General features: G+C 49.2%; 1 protein-coding gene across 1 annotated transcript; it reads left to right on the top strand.

Moving 5' to 3' along the window:
- Positions 1-14273: 14273 nt before the first annotated feature.
- Positions 14274-20384, top strand: TMEM54 (transmembrane protein 54). The gene is made up of 7 exons (XM_052635651.1): positions 14274-14354; positions 16532-16725; positions 19109-19168; positions 19321-19509; positions 19657-19791; positions 19899-19985; positions 20208-20384. Exons 1-7 carry the CDS (start codon positions 14339-14341, stop codon positions 20280-20282), a joined length of 756 nt encoding a protein of 251 aa, XP_052491611.1. The 5' UTR covers positions 14274-14338; the 3' UTR covers positions 20283-20384.
- The last annotated feature ends 599 nt before the right edge of the window (positions 20385-20983 follow it).

Genomic DNA, 20983 nt, shown 5'->3' on the forward strand with positions numbered 1-20983 from the left:
TCCTCTGCCTTTTCTAAAGCCAGCTTGAACATCAGGAAGTTCACGGTTCACATATTGCTGAAGTCTGGCTTGCAAGCATTACTTTACTAGTGTGTGAGATGAGTGCAATTGTGCTGTAGTTTGAGCATTCTTTGGCATTGCCTTTCTTTGGGATTGGAATGAAAACTGACCTTTACCAGTCCTGTGGCCACTGCTGAGGTTTCCAAATTTGCTTGCATATTGAGTGCAGCACTTTCACAGCATCATCTTTCAGGATTTGAAACAGCTCAACTGGAATTCCATCACCTCCACCAGCTTTGTTCGTAGTGATGCTTCTAAGGCCCACTTGACTTCACATTCCAGGACGTCTGGCTCCAGGTGAGTGATCACACCATCGTGATTATCCGGGTCGTGAAGATCTTTTTTGTACAGTTCTTCTGTGTATTCTTGCCACCTCTTCTTAATATCTTCTGCTTCTGTTAGGTCCATACCATTTCTGTCCCTTATCAAGCCCATCTGTGCATGACATGTTCCCTTGGTATCTCTAATTTTCTTGAAGAGATCTCTAGTCTTTCCCATTCTGTTCTTTTCCTCTATTTCTTTGCATTGATTGCTGAAGAAGACTTTCTTATCTCTTCTTGCTATTCTTTGGAACTCTGCATTCAGATGCTTATATCTTTCCTTTTCTCCTTTGCTTTTCGCTTCTCTTCTTTTCACAGCTATTTGTAAGGCCTCCCCAGACAGCCATTTTGCTTTTTTGCATTTCTTTTCCATGGGGATGGTCTTGATCCCTGTCTCCTGTACAATGTCACGAACCTCCGTCCATAGTTCATCAGGCACTCTATCTATCAGATCTAGTCCCTTAAATCTATTTCTCACTTCCACTGTATAATCATAAGGGATTTGATTGAGGTCATACCTGAATGGTCTAGTGGTTTTCCCTACTTTCTTCAATTTAAGTCTGAATTTGGTAATAATAAGGAGTTCATGATCTGAGCCACAGTCAGCTCCTGGTCTTGTTTTTGCTGACTGTGTAGAGCTTCTCCATCTTTTGCTGCAGAGAATATAATCAATCTGATTTCGGTGTTGACCATCTGGTGATGTCCATGTGTAGAGTCTTCTCTTGTGTTGTTGGAAGAGGGTGTTTGCTATGACCAGTGCATTTTCTTGGCAAAACTCTATTAGTCTTTGCCCTGCTTCATTCTGCATTCCAAGGGCAAATTTGCCTGTTACTCCAGGTGTTTCTTGACTTCCTACTTTTGCATTCCAGTCCCCTATAATGAAAAGGACATCTTTTGTGGGTGTTAGTTCTAAAAGGTCTTGTAGGTCTTCATAGAATGGTTCAACTTCAGCTTCTTCAGCATTACTGGTTGGGGCATAGACTTGGATAACTGTGATATTGAATGGTTTGCCTTGGAAACAAACAGAGATCATTCTGTTGCTTTTGAGATTGCATCCAAGTACTGCATTTTGGACTCTTCTGTTGACCGTGATGGCTACTCCATTTCTTCTAAGGGATTCGTGCCCACAGTAGTAGATATAATGGTCATCTGAGTTAAATTCACCCATTCCAGTCCATTTTAGTTCCCTGATTCCTAGAATGTTGACGTTCACTCTTGCCATCTCCTATTTGACCACTTCCAATTTGCCTTGATTCATGGACCTGACATCCAGGTTCCTATGCAATATTGCTCTTTACAGCATCGGACCTTGCTTCTATCACCGGTCACATCGACAGCTGGGTATTGTTTTTGCTTTGGCTTCAACCCTTCATTCTTTCTGGAGTTATTTCTCCACTGACCTCCAGTAGCATATTGGGCACCTACTAACCTAGGGAGTTCCTCTTTCAGTATCCTATCATTTTGCCTTTTCATACTGTTTATGGGGTTCTCAAGGCAAGAATACTGAAGTGGCTTGCCATTCCCTTGTCCAGTGGACCACAATCTGTCAGACCTCTCCACCATGACCCACCCGTCTTGGGTTGCCCCACAGGCATGGCTTAGTTTCATTGAGTTAGACAAGGCTGTGGTCCTAGTGTGATTAGATTGACTAGATTTCTGTGAGTATGGTTTCAGTGTGTGTGCCCTCTGATGCCCTCTTGCAACACCTACCATCTTACTTGAATTTCTCTTACCTTGGACGTGGGGTATCTCTTCACGGCTGCTCCAGCAAAGCACAGCTGCTGCTCCTTACCTTGGATGAGGGGTATCTCCTCCCGCTGCCCTTCCTGACCTTCAACGTGGGATGGCTCCTCTAGGCCCTCCTGCAGCAGCACAGCCATCACTCCTTCGACGTGGGTTGCCCCTCCCGGCCGCCGCCCCTAGCCTTGGGCGTGGGGTTGCTGCTCCCGGTCGCTGCCCTGGCCTCAGGCATGGCCTTGGCCTCGGGTGCCGCCCCTGGCCTCGGACGCAGGGTAGCTCCTCTTGGCCATTCCTGCGCCGTCGCAGCCTGGCACTCTAGGCCGCTGCCCCTGACCTCGGACGTGAGGTAGCTCTCGGCTGCGCTTAGTGCGCCGGCCTGCCACCGCCGCCACCGCAAATTATTTACCTGAAAATAATAAACCCCTCAATGTTAACAAAAATAATACCCTTTTCAATGAAAAGTAATTACATTTTGCAAATCAAAAAGATGAGTGAAATGAATGACATTGTTTGACATTTTTGCAAATCTCTTTAATATCTGACTCAATAAAAGGCAGTTAGAATTCCCATGCCTGCTTCTTTATTCAATATCTTGAGCTGTGTTGTTTTGGTTGAAGTATATAAAAATATTCAGCCTTGTTTGCTTGTCTATTTGTTTGTTGGAGGCTATCTGAGCTTCTCAGGTAACACAGTGGTAAAGAATATGCCTGCCAATGCAGGAGATGCAAGAGATGTGGGTTCAACTCCTGGGTCAGGAAGATTCCCTTGAGTAAAAAATGGCAACCCACTCCAGTATTCCTGCCTGGAAAATTCCATGGACAGAGGAGCCTCGTGGGTTACAGTCCATGGGACTGCAAAGAGTTGGACACGACTGAGCGACTGAGCACATTTGGGTTTTCAGTTTGGAGTTTTTCAAATAAAGCTGCTATGAACATTAAAAAATGAAATAAAATTCAGCCTCACACAGGTATATAACTGGAAAAAAGAGGAGTATATTAAAAGGATATTCAGATAATTGTGGCTATTCCTCCTTGATTCTATACCTAAACTCAACAAATGACAGTTTTGTAAAATTTAGTTTCCATGTGGAATCTGAAACCATTATTGGTCAGGTTTTCATTACATTAAAGTACATTGGTCTGGGACTTCCCTGGTGGCCTGGTGGCTAAGAATTCTTCAGCCAATGCAGGGGACAAGGGTTCAGTCCCTGGTCTGGAAAGATCCCTAATGCCAGGGAACAGCTAAGCCCACGCACCACAGCTACTGAAGCCTGTACACTCTAGGGCCCGTGTTCCACAGCTTGAGATGTCACGGCAGCAAGAAGTCCATGCACCACACCCAAAGAGCAGCAGCCCCCCAGCTCACCACAACTAGAGAAAGCCCACCCTCCACAAAGAAGACCCAGCACAGCCAAAAAATTTTAAATAAATTGGAAAATGGGGGGGAAAAAAAGGTCTATCTTGTACTTTGAATTCATCCTTTACTTGTACATGATTTTGTACCATCACATGTTAGTCACTTGCAAAGTATTGGTTCACTAAGTTACACAGATCTTCCAAATGCTGACACATTTTGTTTTACAACATGAAAATATCATATACATTAGTGTCACCACTGAAAGTCTTTAAGTATTGGGAAGCTGCTAAGCTCACAGCAGTGGATACAAATTTTCCAAAAATCTAATTTTCACTCAAAAGCTCAAATTTCTTCTTTGACAGCAAATATTCCTCTTGAATTGACAGCTCTCTTCCTTCATTTTAGAGAAAATGTCTGCAAAAAACTACATTTGCATAACCATAGTATGTCTTTCAATCCTTCTCTCAAGTAGAAATGGTACTCATGAAAAAAAAGCAGCTAGTTCAGCTTGCAACTCAAACAATTGCACAAGTGCTTTTTCTGGAGACAACCATGGTACTTAGGCAGACAGCAGAATTCTTTCCATTCTGTCAAAATATTTAAAAGAAATATACTCAAGGGTGGAGAGTTAATAAAGCTAATAATTTTTACTGCTTCATCAAGTCATTCTTAGGTGAATCTGGTATATTTACTTCTGTTGCTGTGCGTGCATGCCAGTTCGGGATACAATGACTACAGGGTGGCCTGAAGTCCTGCCTTGTTTAGTGCCAAGGGGCCAGTTATTTGACCTGCCATTGCTTTTCCACCATCAAAACCACAAAATAACATCTTAAAATTATTATAAAAATAGTTTTGACTTCACAGACCCCATAATAAGGTCCTGAGGATCCCCAGAGGTTCGCAGGCCATGCTTGGAGAACCACAGTCTTAATGCTTTATTCATCAGTTAACAAATATGTATCATGACAGCATATTAAAAAACAGAGACATCACTTTGCCAACAAACGTCCATCTAGTCAAAGCTATGGTTTTTCCAGTAGTCACGTACAGACTGTGGTACTGAAGAAGACTCTTGAGTCCCTTGGACTGCATGGAGATCCAACCAGTCCATCTTAAAGGAAATCAACCCTGAATATTCATCGGAAGTACTGATGCTGAAGCTGAAGCTCCAATACGTTGGCCACATGATGTGAAGAGCTCATTCATTGGAAAAGACCCCGATGCTGTGAAAGATTGAGGGCAGGAAGAAAAGAGGGTGACAGAGGATGAGACAGTTGGATGGCATCACTGACTCAATGGAAATGAGTTTGAGCAAACTCAGGAAGATAGTGAAGGACAGGAAAGCCTGGTGTTGCAGTCCACGGGGCTGCAAAGGGTCAGACATGACCGAGGACTGAAAAACAACAAACCACGCACGTACATTTCCCTGACACCAATCCAGGTCTTGAGCTCTTTGTTGTTGTTGTTGTTTGTTTGTTTTGATTTTTGGCTGTGCGGGGTCTTTGTTGTTATATACGGACTTCCTCTAGTTGCAAAGAGTGGGACTACTCTTCATTGCCGTGTGTGGGCCTCTCATTGCAGTGGTTTCTTTCTTTTGTTGCAGAGCACAGGCTCCAGGGTGGACGGACCTTAGTAGCTGGGCGCTGGTGGCTTAGTTGCACCCCAGCACATGGGATCTTCTCGGACTAGGGATTGAACCAGTGTTCCCTGCATTGGAAAGGAGGATTCCTTTCTTTTTTAAAATTTATTTTAAATTGAAAGGAAATTGCCTTACAATGTTGTGTTGGTTTCTGCCATACACCAATGCAAATTAGCCATAATTACATATATATCACCTGCCTCTTGAGCCTCCCACCCATCTGGGTAATCACAGAACACCAGGTTGGGCTCCCCGTGTTATTCAGCAACTTGTCACCAGCTACCTGTTTTACACATGAGAGTGTATTTATGTCGATGCTGCTTTCTCCATTCACCCCACTCTCTCCTCCCCCAACTGTGGACAGGAGGATTCTTATCCACTGTACCACCAGGGAAGTCCCCAAGCCCTGAATTTTGGGTGGTGAGTTTTATATGAGATACCCAAGGCCTCTGCTCTCATATGGACACATTCTCATAGAAAGAGCAGAAAATAAATCAATAAATGAATAAGGTTATTTCACCTAGAGAAAAGTGCCTTGGAGAAAGTGAAACTCTGTAGTCCTTAAGCTTTATATAGTTATATATATCAATTATTTCCCATTAAAATTAAAGGAAAAATGAAAAGAAAATTGGATAGTTTAACAGAAAGAGACTTGGGGGTAATTTACCTTCATGGTTAAATATGGTATCCACAAACCCCCTTGCTTGTTTAAATTTAAATTTTTAATTAAGTAAATTAAATAATTCAGTTTCTCAGTCACAATAGCCACATTTTAAGTGTTTGATAGCCATGTGTGGTTAGTGAACACCATATTGGAGTGGACTGCCATTTTCTCTTCCAGGGAATCTTCTTGACCCAGGGATTCTTTATGGCTGAGCCAACAGGGAAACCCAGCGGCCACCATATTGGACAGTACAGATATGGAGCCTTGCCATGATGGCAAAAGTTTCTACTAGACAGCATTGATTTAGATGGTGAGACAGAGAAAACCTCCTCCTTTGAGGACAGAGTAGTAGCGAAGATCCTGAGACAATCTACTTTGGCACCTTGAAAGAAAAAGAGAGGGACTTCTCTGGCAGTCCAGTGGTTAGGACTTGGTGATTCCAATGCAAGGTGCAGAGGTTTGATCCCTAGTTGGTGAACTAAGATCCATGTGCCACAGGGCGTGGCCACGTGACTTCAGACAGTGACTGCAGCCATGAAATTAAAAGATGCTTGCTCCTTGAAAAGAAAGCTATACAAACCTAGACAGCATATTAAAAAGCAGAGTAATCACTTTGCCAGCAAAGGTCTGTATAGTCAAAGCTATGGTTTTTCCAGTAGTCATGTAAAGATGTGAGGGTTGGACCACAAAGAAGGCTGAGTGCCGAAGAATTGATATTTTCAACCTGTGGTGCTAGAGAAGACTCTTGAGAGTCCCTTGGACAGCAAGGACATCAAACCAGTTAATCCTAAAGGAAATCAACTCTGAATATTCCCTGGAAGGACTGATGCTGAAGCTGAAGCTCCAATACTCTGACCACCTGATGTGAAGAGCCAACTCACGGGAAAAGATCCTAATGCTGGAAAAGATTAAAGGCGAAAGAAGGGGCCATAGAATGAGATGGACAGATAGCATCACCAACTCAATGGACGTGAATTTGAACAAACTCTGGAAGATAATAGAGGTCAGAGGAACTTGGCATGCTGCAGTCCCTGGGGTCACAAAGAGTCAGACGTGACTTAGCAACTGAAAGACAACAACAACAACAAAGCTGGAAAGATAGGAGAAGGGTGTCAGAGTGCTGAAACACAAGTCTTAGAGTTAGCATGATGATTGAAAATGACGAGGTCAAGGGTTTGACCTTAGAATGGGGAACTGAAAACTAGACTTAGAGGTCCAAATCCAGGAGAGGGAAATCAACTAAAAGACCAGGGCTTCCCTGGTGGTTCAGTGGTAAAGAATCTGCCTGCCAACTCAGGAGACACGGGTTTGATCCTTGGTCAGGGAGGATCGCGTCATGGGGCAACTGAGGCCCTGCGCCAAAACTGTCGAGCCTACGCTCCAGAGCCAGTGAGTCACAATTACTGAAGCCAGCACACCCTGGAGCCCGAACTCCGCAACAAGAGAAGCCACCACTATAAGAAGCCGGTGCACTGCCCCCACCCACTATGACTAGAGAAATGCCCTTGCAGCAACAAAAACCCAACACAGCCCCAAATTAATAAATAAATAAAATCATATATAAACAAAAGAGACGAAGAACAGCTACAGCAGGAGGAGGAGAATCTGAAGGGTGCAGAGTCACAGAAGCGTGTTTTAAGCAAGATGTAGTGATGACCTTGGTTAACTATTACTGAGACTTCTAAGATAAGAACAGAAAAGTGACTGCTGGATTTGGCAACATGGAAAGCATGCATGTCTGCAGCAGGAGCAGATTCAGTAGAGTGCTGACGTTACCAGCCCACAGAGAATGAATGGGTTGAAGAGTGATGAGATTTGAAAAAGTAGGGAGGGAGTGGAAAAATGAGTGGTAACTGGAGGGGTAGAGTCCAGGAAGGTTTTGCTTTGTATTGTTTTAAGAAGGAGAAACACAACAGTTTGGGCATTGATTGGAGTGATCCATTGATAAGGAGAGAGTTCAGTCTTGGAAAGGAGCAAAAGTGGTCTTCCCTAATGGCCCAGCAGTGAAGAAGCCATCTGCCAATGCAGGGGACCTGGGTTCGATCCCTCGTCTGGGAAGATTCCACATGCCATGGGGCAACTAAGCACCTGAGCCCCAGCTACTGAAGCCTGCCTGTGCTCCACAGCAAGAGAAGCCACCGCAATGAGAGGCCCACGCAGCGCAAGGCCTCTGCAACTAGAGAGTAGCCCCAGCTCTCTGCAACTAGAGAAAGCTCAAGTGTAGCAACAAAGACTCAGCTCATCCAAAAATAAAATAAATAAATAAAATATTTTTAAAAAAGAAAGGAGCAAGAAGACTTCATTTATGATAATGGGGAAGAAGGCAGAGAGTGTGGGTTCCTATTCTGGATGTAGTGCTATAATTATGAGAAAAGCTGCTCTGAACATTCAAGTACAATTTTTTTGTGTGAATATATGTCTTTATGTCTCTTGAGTACGTACGTAGGTTTCGCAAAATACCTGGACCATTTTACATTCCCACCAGCAGTACCTGAAGGTTCCAATGTCTCTATGACCTCAATTATCTTATTATAGATTTTATCTGAATTCTTCTACTGACCAATGATGATGAGTATCTTCATATGCTTGTTGGCCATCTATGTACCTGCTATTCAGGCTTCTCAGATGGCTCAGTGGTAAAGAATCTGCCTGCAAATGTAGGATACACAGGTTCAATCCCTGGGTCAGGAAGATTCCCTGGAGGAGGAAATGGCAACCCACTCCTGTATTCTTGCCTGGAGAATCCCATGGACAGAGGAGCCTGGCGAGCTCCTCATGAGGTCACAAAGAGTTGACATTAAGCACATATACACACGCAAACCTTCATTAGAGAAACGTCTCTCTGAATCCCTTGCCTACATTTCGGTTGCCTGTTTTTACTGTTGAGTTGTTAATAGTTCTTTAGTATGTTAATAGTATGCTGGCTGCTAGACCCTTATCAGTCATATGCTTGGCAAATATTTCCTCTCAGTCAGTGGGTTGGCTTTCTTGATAATGTCCTTTGAAGTACAGAAGTTTTAAATTTTGATGAAGTCAAACTTATCTATCTCTTCTTTGTGCTTTTGGTGTCGTATCTAAGAAACCATTCTTAATCCAAGGTCACAAAGACTTATGCCTGTTTTCTTCTAAGAGTTACGTTGCTTTAGCACTGATCTTTAGGTCTTTGATTCATTTTGAGTTAACTTTTGCATGTGGTATAAAGTAAGAGTCCGATTTTATTTGTACGTGGATACACAGTTGTCCCAGCTTTATTTGTTGAAAACACATTTTTGTCTACCTTGAATCATCTTGGTACCCTTGTTAAAAATTAGCCAACCATGTGTATTTTTATTTCTGTTTTATTTTTAGCATCTTTATTTTTGGTCTCCCAATTCTATTCCATTGAATTATTATGTCTTATGCCAGCACTATATTGTGTTGATTACTCTAGCTTTATATAATAGTAAAATTTGAAATTGAAATATGTGATTCCTCCAATTTGTTTCTTTTCCAAGATATTTTGGCCTATTCTAGACTCCTGCATTTCCATATGAATTTTAGGATCAGCTTTTCAATTTCTGCAAAAAAAAAAAAAAAGCGGCAACTTTGATTTTGAGAGAGATTGCAATGAATCTGTAGATCAGTTTGGAGAGAATTGCTATCCTAATAATATTAAGGCTTACAATCCATGAATGCGGGAAGTCTTTCCATTTATTTGTCTTAATTAATTTCTTTTATGTTACTGATTTTAAGCAGAAGAGTGACATGATCAGGCTTCCCTGGTAGCTCAGTGGTAAAGAATCTGCCTGCCCACACGGGAGACACGGGTTCGATCCCTGGTCAGGGAGGATCCCACATGCCGAGCAGCAACTAAGCCCCGTGTGCCACAACCACTGAGCCGGTGCTCTAGAGCCTGGGAGCTGTAACCACTGAGCCCACGTGCTGCAACTACTGAAGCCCGTGCAAGCTAGAGCCCATGCTTCGAAACAGGAGAAGCCACTGCAATGAGAAGCCCGCCCACCACTACTGGAGAGTGGCCCCCCGCTTGCTACAACTAGAGAAAAAAAGCCCAACAGCAACAAAGACCCAGCACAGCCAAAAATAACATAAATAAGTAAAATCTACCAAGAAAAAGAAAAACAGACTGGATCTTTCCAAATCCTAAAAAAAAAGATGAGTGATATGATCTGATTTGTACTTTAGGAAGATTACTCAGTACTGTGAAAACCCAGTCGGGGGGGAGAAATGGTGCATGGACAGGGAGAGCAGTGGCAGGGACAAGGAGGAAGCGCTAGTTACAGAAACACCTATGATGTGGATCGGCAGGATCGACTCATATAGAAAGAGAGGAAGGAGCAGAGAACGACTCCCAGGTTTTTGGCTTGCGTACATTGTGATGCCACCTACTGAAATGGAAAACACAAGAAGCAGTGTGGGGGGAAAGTTGGTACATGTTCAGCATGAGGTGACTGGACACCCAGGCGGAGAGGTAAAATCCCTGGATATTTAAGTCTGATCCTCAAGGAAGCTCTCTAGTCTGGGAGAACCATCAGATAAAAGGCGAGCGAGCCCTGAGACCACATGAAATAACCAAGGGGACCCATAAAGGAAGCAGAAAGGCTACAAAAGAACACCAGCATTTAAGAGCTGAGCTGATGACAAAGTCCAAAATGAGACTGAGAAGGAATAGCCAGAGTTAGGAGGAAATCCAGGAAGGAGGTGCGTAACAAGCGTATGGAGAGAGTGACTGATAACAGCAAGCTAGGGACTGAAATATTTCATTGGGTTCAGTGTGGTCGGCAGTCACTGGTGACCTAGATGAGGGCTCTTCCAGCGGAGGGCCGAATCGCACAGCTGTGGACTGAGGAGGAGATGGGAGTCGAGAAGATGATAATTCATTCCAGAAGCTTGGAGAGGAAGGGAGAGAAAGTTAAAAAGCAGTAACTAGAAATGTAAAGGGAGCCAAGGGAACGTGTGTTTTTTTTAGGATAGAAGAGACTTGGGTATGTTTATTGGCTGATGGGAAAGACTTGGCAGAAATGAAGAGGATGAGAGATGAAGTGTGGTCCCTGTGGAGCTGGAGGAGTGACAGAGAAGGAATAAGGCGAGTGGATTCAGAACAGTGCTTTTCAAATTTTAACATGCATCCGAATCATAAATCCTAATTCTCCCCTCTTCTCTCCATCTTCACAGCCACCATTCGGGTCCAAAAGTCTCCTATACTTCTCATTTCTCACCTGGACAGCTGAGCTGGCCTTTAGATGCTCAACCTTGTGATGTAAGTTTGGTGTGAAGAGGCCAGGAGGGGGTTAACTGAACAGAAGAAAGCAGAATGGGCCAGTGGCCTCTGCGAGGTCAGAGTACCAGGCCATGGGAATCAAAAGACAGATTTGCTGCAAGAGAGGCTTTTGTGGGATGCTCGAGGCTGGGATTTCAAAAGGGACCCCTCAAAACCTGAACCCGGAGAGAATGACTGGGGTCACGATGAAGGTCAAGAGAGGGTATCAGAGGGTCCTTCATGTGGATGAGCAGGACATGAGGAATGATTGCCAGACCTAGATCTTGAAACCCAAGTCCTTGACAGACAGAAGTAGGTGACACTGAGGGCAACAGACCAAGGCGATGAGAAGGGGTGCAGATTAGAGCCAGGTGGCAGGAGTTGCAGAGGAGCAGAAAAATGACACAGGCACTTAGGAAAACATCCTCCAAAATGCGAACCATGGTTATCTGTGGGGGCAGAGAGGGTGATGAGTAGCTCCAATTGTTTCTTTATACTTTCCTGTTTTTCCTCTAAGTTTTCTACAATAAGCTTTTTAAAAAATCTCCAGTGGTTAGGACTCCACACATCCAGTGTGGGGAGGGCGGAGTGGGGGGCGGCTGGTGTTAGATCCCTGGTTGGGGAATTAAGATCCCACACTAACTCGGGATGGTCTAAAAATAAATGACTACATAAATAAGATGAACAGAAAGGTAAAAGCTGGGAAAAAATACAAAGAATAACAAATCCCTCATTCACACCACGAAGCCTTGGTCATTGTAAACATGCTTAAGTCCCCTTCAACCACCTCCTTCTCTTAGACAAGCTTGATCACTTGGCTTTTTGTTGTGCGTGCGTGTGTGTGTGTGTGTGTGTGTGTGTGTGTGTGTACACACACAAAACTGCATATGGTAGGGTGTGTGTGATCGTTCTACTTACAGGCGGAACCGTTCTAATAATCAGGGAGGGAATAGCCTTGCTAAGATGAAGAGGACTCACTCAGGGACTGGAAGCCTGAGCCCCTTCCCACCTGAGCAGCCCTATGGGGAGGACCCAGAGTCCGATTTGAGTGAACTAGGTCACCTGGTTGTTGAACGCTCTAGGAAGAGAGAGAATTTCTATTTGTATTTCTAGGTTTCAACCCACTGTCATATCTCTCAAGTCATTTTATCCCTCAGAAATCTGAGAAGGCTATCACTGTCTCCATTTGACAGATAGGAAAACCGAGGCTTGGAGAAGAACAGTGAGCTCCCAGAGTGTCATAATGAGTTGGTGGAGCACAGGGGGCTAGTTCTCTAGTCTAGGCTTCTTCCCAGAACCCCAGAAACCTAGGCCAGTGTGCAGAAGGGTGGGGCACAGGCAAGGGACACTGGGCAACTCAGATGAATGGACTTTGGCCACTTGGCAATAAGGAAGAGAAGTGGTGATAACTTCAGGCGGCTAAGGCTGGGCCATAGCCAGGAAACTGGGTCAGAGGAGCAAAAGGTGGGTGGTTCCCTCCTCAGAGGTCCCAGAGAGGAGGCCCACTCCCTGGAGACTATGCCCTCTTATTCCCCACCTCACTCAGAAGCAGCCTTCAGAGTTACATAGATCTGGATTCAAGTCTCAGTTCTACCATTGATACCCACTGCGTGCTATTTGAAAAGCCACTTCACCTTTCTAGGCCTCAATGTTCTCTTTGTAAAATGGAGTAATAATATTTAACTCTCAGTATTGTTCTAAGGTTAGAAAGAGAGAACTCTCTTTTATTGGTTTGTAAGCAATAACATTTAAAATGTCTGGGTCCCCAGCCTCATTCCAGACTGCCCCAAATGGGCTCAGCATCAAGGGGACTGCCTGACACGGAGAGGGAAGCCACATACATGCACACAAGTGAGATCTGACACTGGCTTTGCAGTGACCACACGCACTCTCCAGGGCAGCCCCCGGGAGATGGACTTGGTCATCTGTAAATTGTGCGCTCCGCACACAAGGCACAGGCATCAGAGGATAGCTGGTGTTAGATGCATCAAGCCAGCTCCTGCCCTCAAGGCCACTGAGCAGTGGGGTGCGGGGTGCAGACTGTGAACTGACGCTGCCTGGAGACCATAAAAGTGCCTCCCAGAGGCCTGCCCGAGGGTCGAGGGCACAGGCAGGCAGCCACAGCCCCGCCACATTAGAGAATATGAGGACAGAGGCCCTCTACTCCACCACTTCCCCTGGACACTCTTGCTTGAGTCCATTTCTACATGTTGAGGATGAAACAAAGGAGGACTCGGGTCATGCTGCTACATGGAGAGGCAGAGCAACCAGCAGCCGGGAAGAGTACAGCTGCTATTATGTGCTCTGGCTGGCTCTGCACTTTGCCTGTAAACATACTCTGGAGGGTTTGCAAAGTGCTTTCTCACCGCTTTTTTGTACTTCACCACAGCTCGGGGCTTTCCTGGTGGCTCCCATGGTAAAGAATCTGCCTGCAGTGCAGGAGACCCGCGTTTGATCCCTGGGTAGGGATGAACCCCTGGAGAAAGGAATGGCTACCCACTCCAGTACTCTTGCCTGGAAAACGCCATGGACAGAGGAGCCTGGCCGGCTGCACTCCACCAGGTCACAAAGAATCGGACATGACTGAGCGACTTTCACGACTTTAGGGGACAAGAATTATTATCCCGGATTTTCTGAGAGGAAAGGACAGAGACCGTCTCCAACCACACCCCACAAGTCAAGTGGCTTGTTCGGTGTGGGGCACAGGGGGACCCTAGGCCCGGGCAGCAGGAAATGTGGTTTACCTGCGGTCACGCAGCAGGTCGAGTCAGTCCCCGATTCTCTAGGTAGCTCTCTTTCATCACTCACCGTGGCCTTTCCCCACCCTATAGAAAGAAGTGGATTCCCAGCCTTCATCCAGGGGCTTTCCTGTCCATATGCCCACGCGTCAGGACAACCACGCACCAGGCCCCCATCTCACTCCCTGGCCTGGACGATCGCAACTCCTCTAGGCCTCAGTTTCCACCTGTAAAATGGGCATCCCTAGAACGAGGTGGGCTAGAGGAGTCGGTGGCCGGGCGCTGGCCGGCGCAGGTGGGTGGGGCCAGCGCTGTGAATCAGCAGGGCGGGCCTTGGAAGGGCCGTCCAGCCGGTCGGACCGGCCCAGGATGTAAATGAGCCGCCTGGGCTCTCCCGGGGCCGGGTCGCCCGGGGGGTGACGGGAAGGGAGGCCGGCCGGGCGCCGGGAGCTCGGGGCTCCCGGCGGGAAGTGGGCGCGGCGCGGGCTCTGCAGGGCGCGCGGCGGCTGCGGCCGGGATGGAGCCCCGCTGAAGCCGCCGCGTAGACGCGGCGCCGGAGCCAAGATGTGTCTGCGCCTGGGTGAGCGCCGGCGGTGGGGGTAGGGGTAGGGGTCGGGGGACGGCCCAGGAGGCCCGACCCCGCAACCAAGTCCTCCCGCAGGGGCGGAGCACTGTAGTGGGCGCCCGGAATCCCCGCGGTCCAGGCCACTTTCTCTGCGGGTCACTTTCTGCTCTGGGCCTCAGTTTCCTCGCACTGAGCTGGCGAGAAGCGGGCTCTTGGTATCTTCCCGAGGTGGAGTCGCACCTTGCCCGCTTGCACTTTCCTTTCTTGCGGAGGAGGGACCCCCTAGATGGGAGGAAAGCAGCGCCGCTCCCCAGAAGCCAGAGCGGAGGGAGGGGTATCCAGAGCCCAGGGAGTTCTGAGCCTGAGGCTGCCTGCCCTTGGCTCCCTTAGCCTCGCAAAGGGCTCCGGTTTCCCTACCCTCTGCTCCCCAGATCCAGACAGAGGAGTGAGACAGACGGGTCCCCTCCTCTCACTGCCTGGACACAGTGATGCTGCTCGCGGGCACAGGACAGATCTGGGGAATCCCTACTCTCTAACCGAGAGAACTTTCGAGCTTCAGTTTCCTCATCTGTAAAGTGGTGAGGGTAGCACCCCCGCTCCTAGGACCTTCCTGAGCAGGACTGCCCCGAGACTCTGTCCAGTGCTCCAAGCACAGCCCCATGCTGGCACTCTACCTCCGATTTGACCAAGTCTTGGTTGTGGGATCCTGTTGCTCATGAGCCCATTTGGTGTGTCTGGGTGGCCAGGGAGGTGGGTGGACCGGGTGAAGTGGGTCAGGCTCCTGGGACAAGGCTGCCATGCCCCTTCCTGTTTGACCAGCACTTAATCTTCATGACGCCATCCAGTCCTGCAGTAGCTGTCCTGCCTGTCTTCTGCCCTCTGCTTCTCCTAGATCTGGTAGTTTCAGAGCGTCCTGCAGGCGTCTCAGAAACCTGCTAGGCCAACCCCTTCCCATTCTACCTCTGGAGAAAGAAACTGGGGCCCAGAAAGGAGAGAGGCTGGTGGGGGGTCATGAAGAGGGGCTGTGGCTGAGTAGCTCCAGCCCTCCCTGCTCCCTGGGGGCCTCCTCTTGGCATAGGGCCCCCAAGAACATCCAATTTAGGGATTCCTTCCTTCCTACCCACACTCCCTTCCTTTTTTCTTTCTTTCTTGCTGCAAAACCCCCATATATGAAACATGATCCAATCCTCCTTTCTGCCACTGATGGGGACATCAAGGTCTGGAAAGGGACTCAGAGGCTCCACAAGGAGCAGCTAAAGGAAGAAGAGGGGCTTGTTTAGTTCTAGGGCCCAGGCCAGTCTTTCGGTCTTGCTGAGCTGGCTAGAGCCAGGGGGCCATCATATGCAGAGCCAGGTACCACAGGGCACATTCCAGCTATCTGGAACAGCCGGGAGGAGGACTCCTTGGTCCTGGGAGGTGTGCAGATGGGAGCTGAGCAGCCACCTGTGGACACTCAGATAGGATTTGCATGTGATGTTCTTTTGACCCCAGCCTCCCCATCTTGCTGTGTTCCTGCCCAGTGCCCCTGCACCCAGGGTATGCCCTCCTTTCCTGTCTATCTTCTCATGGGGACCCTCTTTCCCCACTGGGAAACAAGGGTTATTCTTCCCATTCTGCAGATGGGGAAATGGAGACTCAGAAGCTTGAGTGAGCTGAGTCCCTACTGTGTGCCAGGTCCTATCCATCAAACTGAGTCCTGCATAGTACCTGATCCCTGCCCAGTGAACTGGGGGCTCCCTGGCGTTTAGACCAGGGACCATCAAGCTATCTATGGTGCCTCAGGGCCTGGCATGGAACAGGCACTCAGTGAACACTGATGTAACAAATATATGGATGAAAAAAAATCAGGGGATACAAAGCTTAGAGGATTATAGGTCTAGAGCTAGAGACCTGGGTTCAAATCCTGACTGTGCCACTCATGACCCTGAACACTAACAAAGACTATTACTCCTTATTATTAAGTACCACCTGTATGCTTTTCCAACCTTAGAGATCCAAGGACTCCCATGAAAGTAACGTGAACCCCCTTCCCTGATAAGGAAACTGAGACTCAGAGAAGACAAGCTACTGGCCCCGAATCATCCAGAAATAGATTTAGAACCTAATGCCCATCACTCCTGCCGGGGCCTCAGTTTCCTCCTCTGCAGCGGAATGAGTCCCACCCATGGCCCTGATGTGGCTGTCCCTCCCAGGTGGCCTGAGCGTGGGTGACTTCCGGAAGGTACTGATGAAGACGGGGCTGGTGCTGGTCGTGCTGGGCCACGTGAGCTTCATCGCAGCCGCTCTCCTCCACGGCACCGTGCTGCGCTACGTGGCTGCCCCCAATGACGCTGTGGCTCTGCAGTACTGCGTGGTCGACATCCTCTCTGTCACTTCTGCCATCGTGGTATGGCCAGGCTGGGAGGATGACTGGCAGGAGGGGGCTGGCAGGGTCTTTGATGAGTCCCTACCCACAACCTAGGGTAGGCAGGCAGAGAGCCCTGAGCACTCACTCCTATTCCACCACTACCAACCAGACCAGTCACTCAAGCTCTCTTTGCCTCAGCTTCCTCATCTATAAAATGGGGATGGTAATTGCAATAGGGAAATAGTCAAGGCACTGTTGGACAGAAGGAAGGAGCATCAGCTCAGCTTGGGAGTATTCACAGAGATGGAGGCCCCTGAGGTGGGTCTTGATGGATGAATAGGAATTCAAAGATGATATGCTACAGTGACCATAACACGGATAGGAAGCCTGCTGGGGCCAGCAGGTAGGAAAGGAAACTGGGATGGCATTTCAAGTACAGAGGATGGCAGATGCAAGGTGTGGAGGTGGGAATGGATACGGTCTCCTCTGGAGACACTGAAAAAGCCAATTTGGCAGGAGCTTTAGCATTAGGCCTGGACTATCATAAAATGGGCTTCCCTGGTGGCTCAGACAGTAAAGAATCTGCCTGCAATGCAGGAGACCTGAGTTCGATCCCTGGGTTGGGAAAATACCCTGAAGAAGAGAATAGCTACCACTCCTTCATAATGAAGCAAAAATGAAAGTGTTAGTCTCGTCAGTAGTGTCCGACTCTTTGTGACCCTGCAGATTGTAGCCTGACAGGTCCTCTGTCCATGGGATTCTCCAGGCAAGCATACTGGAGTGGGTTGCCATTCCCTTCTCCAGGGGATCTTCCCAACCCAGGGATTGAACCCAGGTCTCCGGAACTGCAGACAGATTCTGCAGGCATAGCCATCAGGGAAGCCCCGGACTATAATACGGGCTCAATAAATAGAAGCCGTGGTTATGACTGGATGTCAGTACCTGGTTGATGAATATAACAATGAAGGGGTCTGGTATTCTCAAGTTCACAAAACCCTTTCCCAGCTGTCAGCAGCCTTTGGGGAACATTCTCACATCAGTGTCTGAGTTCCATCCCTGCCACCTCCTGGCTGCGGGACTTCTTTCTCCCTCTAAGCCTGCTCCCTCCCCTGCAAAGTGAAGCTCAGACAGCTTGCTGGCCCCAAGCCTTGGATAAGCGAGGATCAGAGGCCCCAGCAAGTAGAGGAGCCTCTGTCAGTGGGATAGAGCTAGGCTGTGCACATAAGCGTAGTGTTGTTATTGTACTTTGTTCCTCTGACCAGCCTTGTGAGGAAGGCAGTGAGCCCAGGGTTGAAGGTCCACCAGAGATGGGCTCTGGGGTGGACCACTTCAGCTGTGCTCTTATTTCCTCAAGTAATCCCCACAGCTCCCTGCAAGACGGGGCTGCTCTTATCCTCAACTTTACAGATGAGGAAACTGAGACTCAGGGATTCACTCAACCTCCTGCTGATACAAAGAAGCCACCCTAGTTGTGAAACAATGTGACCAACGCCAAAGTCAGTGTCATTCTGACTGTCAAATGAGCTCATTCTGCTGAGCAGGCTTAGTTCGCCCAGAGAGTCTGAGGCACTTACTTGTGTCTGCACAGCAAATCATAGGCATTACTGGGCCCTCCAGAGTCTAAGCGGCCTCATGTGGGTCCAGCCCTGGCCTGATAAAGTGAGGGGACTGAAGGAGGGAGTCTGGCTGAGTGGAACCCAAAAGATCCAGAAGGCAGCTGGTGGGCTTAATAGTAGAGCCGCCCTGCCTATTGGGACCAGGGCTGTTTAGGAAGGCCTGCAGGAGGAAGAACCCAAGCAGGTGAAGAGGCGCCGGAAGGGCGTTCCTGAGAAGGCGCTGTGTAGCTGGCATCAAGGCCAGGCCCTACGTGGGTGTCCACATCTAGGGTGATGAGGGAAGAGCCTGGCCCAGGGTGGAGTTGAGAAACTGGTGGGACAGGGCCAGGTCACTGAGAGCCTGGGAGCGTTCAGCGTACTCCTAGGGATTTGGAATTCTACTCCATAATGTGTCCTAGTCTATTTTAAAGTAACAGTGTTGTTGTTTTTTTAGTTCCTTGCCAGTCGAGTTACTTAGTTTCTTCCAAAACCTTTTCCACTCCAGGGAGACATGTCATGTATATCCGGTGACATGGCTCTGCGACCCTTGGGATATGGAGGTTTGAGAAACATAGCTGTAGGCAGTGGGGGGTCAGGCAAGGTTGTAGGCAGGGAGTGACTGTGTTGTAGAAGCGTCACTTCGGGGCTGGAGCAGGAAGAGACAGCGCCCCTGAACAGATGAAGTGAGATGAAAGCTAAGCAGGGGGTAAGGGTTTGAAGGGCTAGAGTGGGCGATGATGGACTCTTTATTGGAGAGCGGCCGGCCCCCCTGCCCCTTCTCCCCCAGAGAGGGGCGGGAGCAGAGCTGACCTGAGTCTCCCCCGCAGGTCATCACCTCAGGCATTGCAGTCATTGTGCTCTCACGCTACCTCCCCAGCATCCCCCTGGTACGTGGTGCCTCCTGGGATGGGTCTGCGGGGGCTGGGACAGCAGCTACCTCTAAGGGTCTGGCCTGCTTGGAGGGCGTAACCCCACGGGGGCTAGAGCTGCCCAGGGGGCCAGGCCTGATGTCCACTGACCAGTGGTCTTCTCCATCTAGCGCTGGACAGTGTTTAGCTTGAGTGTGGCCTGTGCCCTTCTCTCTCTGACCTGTGCTCTCGGCCTCTTGGCTTCGATCGCTGTGACCTTTGCCACCCAGGGCCGGGCACTGCTGGCCTCCTGCACTTTTGGGGGCCCCGAACGCCTGGCACTGGCACCCGACTGTCCCTTCGACCCTACACGCATTTACGTAAGTGCTTAGGCCTGGGCTGGGGGAAGGGAAGGGGGCAACCAGGGGCTCATCAGAGGTGGGAAGGGTCCCTGGAGTCTCGCCCTTCACTCCCCAACCCCAGGTAACCATCTCTGCCCCTCCCCCCCCCCCCCCCCCCCCCCGCAGAGCTCCAGCCTGTGTCTCTGGGGCATCTCGTTACTGTTCTGTGTGGCAGAGAGTGTGTTTGCTGTCCGCAGCGCCCAGCTCGCCCACCAGGTGCTGGAACTGAGGCCCTGGTTGGGGAAAAGCAGCCATCGCATGGTAAGGCATGCTACCCAGCACTCCCCCCAAGCCCTAAAAATCCCCCCATATCCCTTGGGAGCCCCTGCTGGGGGCTCAGGCTGATCTGCCCCCACCACTCTGTAAAGGGCCCCTACCTTGAAAACTGGGGCAACAGTCTTCTCCCCCAAGACAAACGGGAGAACACAGAGGCTCGGAGAACTCAGCTCTCCCAGGTAAGTCACACAGCTGACACTTGGCTCTCCTGAGCCCCAGGATGAGTCTTGAGCAGGAGGAGAGGTATCTGGACTGGAACTGGGGGCACTGCAGGCATATGGCCTCGCTCTTGCATAGTAGAGAGTAATGGTATCCTTTCACCCCAAAGATCCTCCCAGGCCTCCCCTCCTCCCACTTCTTGGATGTCCCAGTGGGCCTGGCAGCCTCTGGTGTCTCCACAGATGCAGGAGAGTCCAGAACCCGTGGAGGACCCTGACCTGCCAAGCCGCGCTAGCTCCGGGCCCATGACCCTCTGACAGCTGATGCCTCATCCAGGCCCCGTAGCCACTGGGGCCCTGCAACCAAGTCCACACTGAGATCAGGCCAGTATTCCTGGAGCCAGCCAAGAGGGCTCAATGGCCACTCCAGGACCTGGGGGAGGTTTTCACCCCTCTCCTCCGGCCACCCAGCCCGCTGCACTGAAAGGAGACTTTATTCTGAAGTCATTAAAAAGAACAGAGATGCTCCATGTGGGCGCATGCAGCGGGGGAGGGTACGGCCAGGGGGGGTCTGTTCTTCTTTTCCATACAGGACGCTTTGAGGTGGGGGGGGGGGCCCTCCAGTTGTGTCTACCTGTCTGTCTGTGGGTCTGTGTGTGTATCTGAGGGATACAAAGAGGGGTCCGTGGGTCTGTGTTCATCACAATGCCAAAACGCAGGCGTGGGATCCTGGGCCTCACAGCTGGAGGGCTGGAAACGGGAGGTTTCCCTCTTGCACCTGGGCCTCCAGGCCAGCAAGGGCAGGAGCAGGCGGGGTTAAGGCCCTCCTGCCAGGAAGGATGGCTCAAAGATGGTTTCTCCTCAAGCCTCTAGGCCTCTGGAATCCTTCTCTCCCCTCCAAATAAAAAGACAAGCTCCTTACCTGGGTGTGATTCCCAGCTCCACCAAGGCTGAGATCTACAAGGGTGGGGGTGGAGGTGGGGGAGCTTGCCCCATGGTTGGGGGAGGGAAGTCTGGCC

This window comes from Budorcas taxicolor, chromosome 2, assembly GCF_023091745.1.
Source record: "Budorcas taxicolor isolate Tak-1 chromosome 2, Takin1.1, whole genome shotgun sequence".
Lineage (NCBI taxonomy): Eukaryota > Metazoa > Chordata > Mammalia > Artiodactyla > Bovidae > Budorcas > Budorcas taxicolor.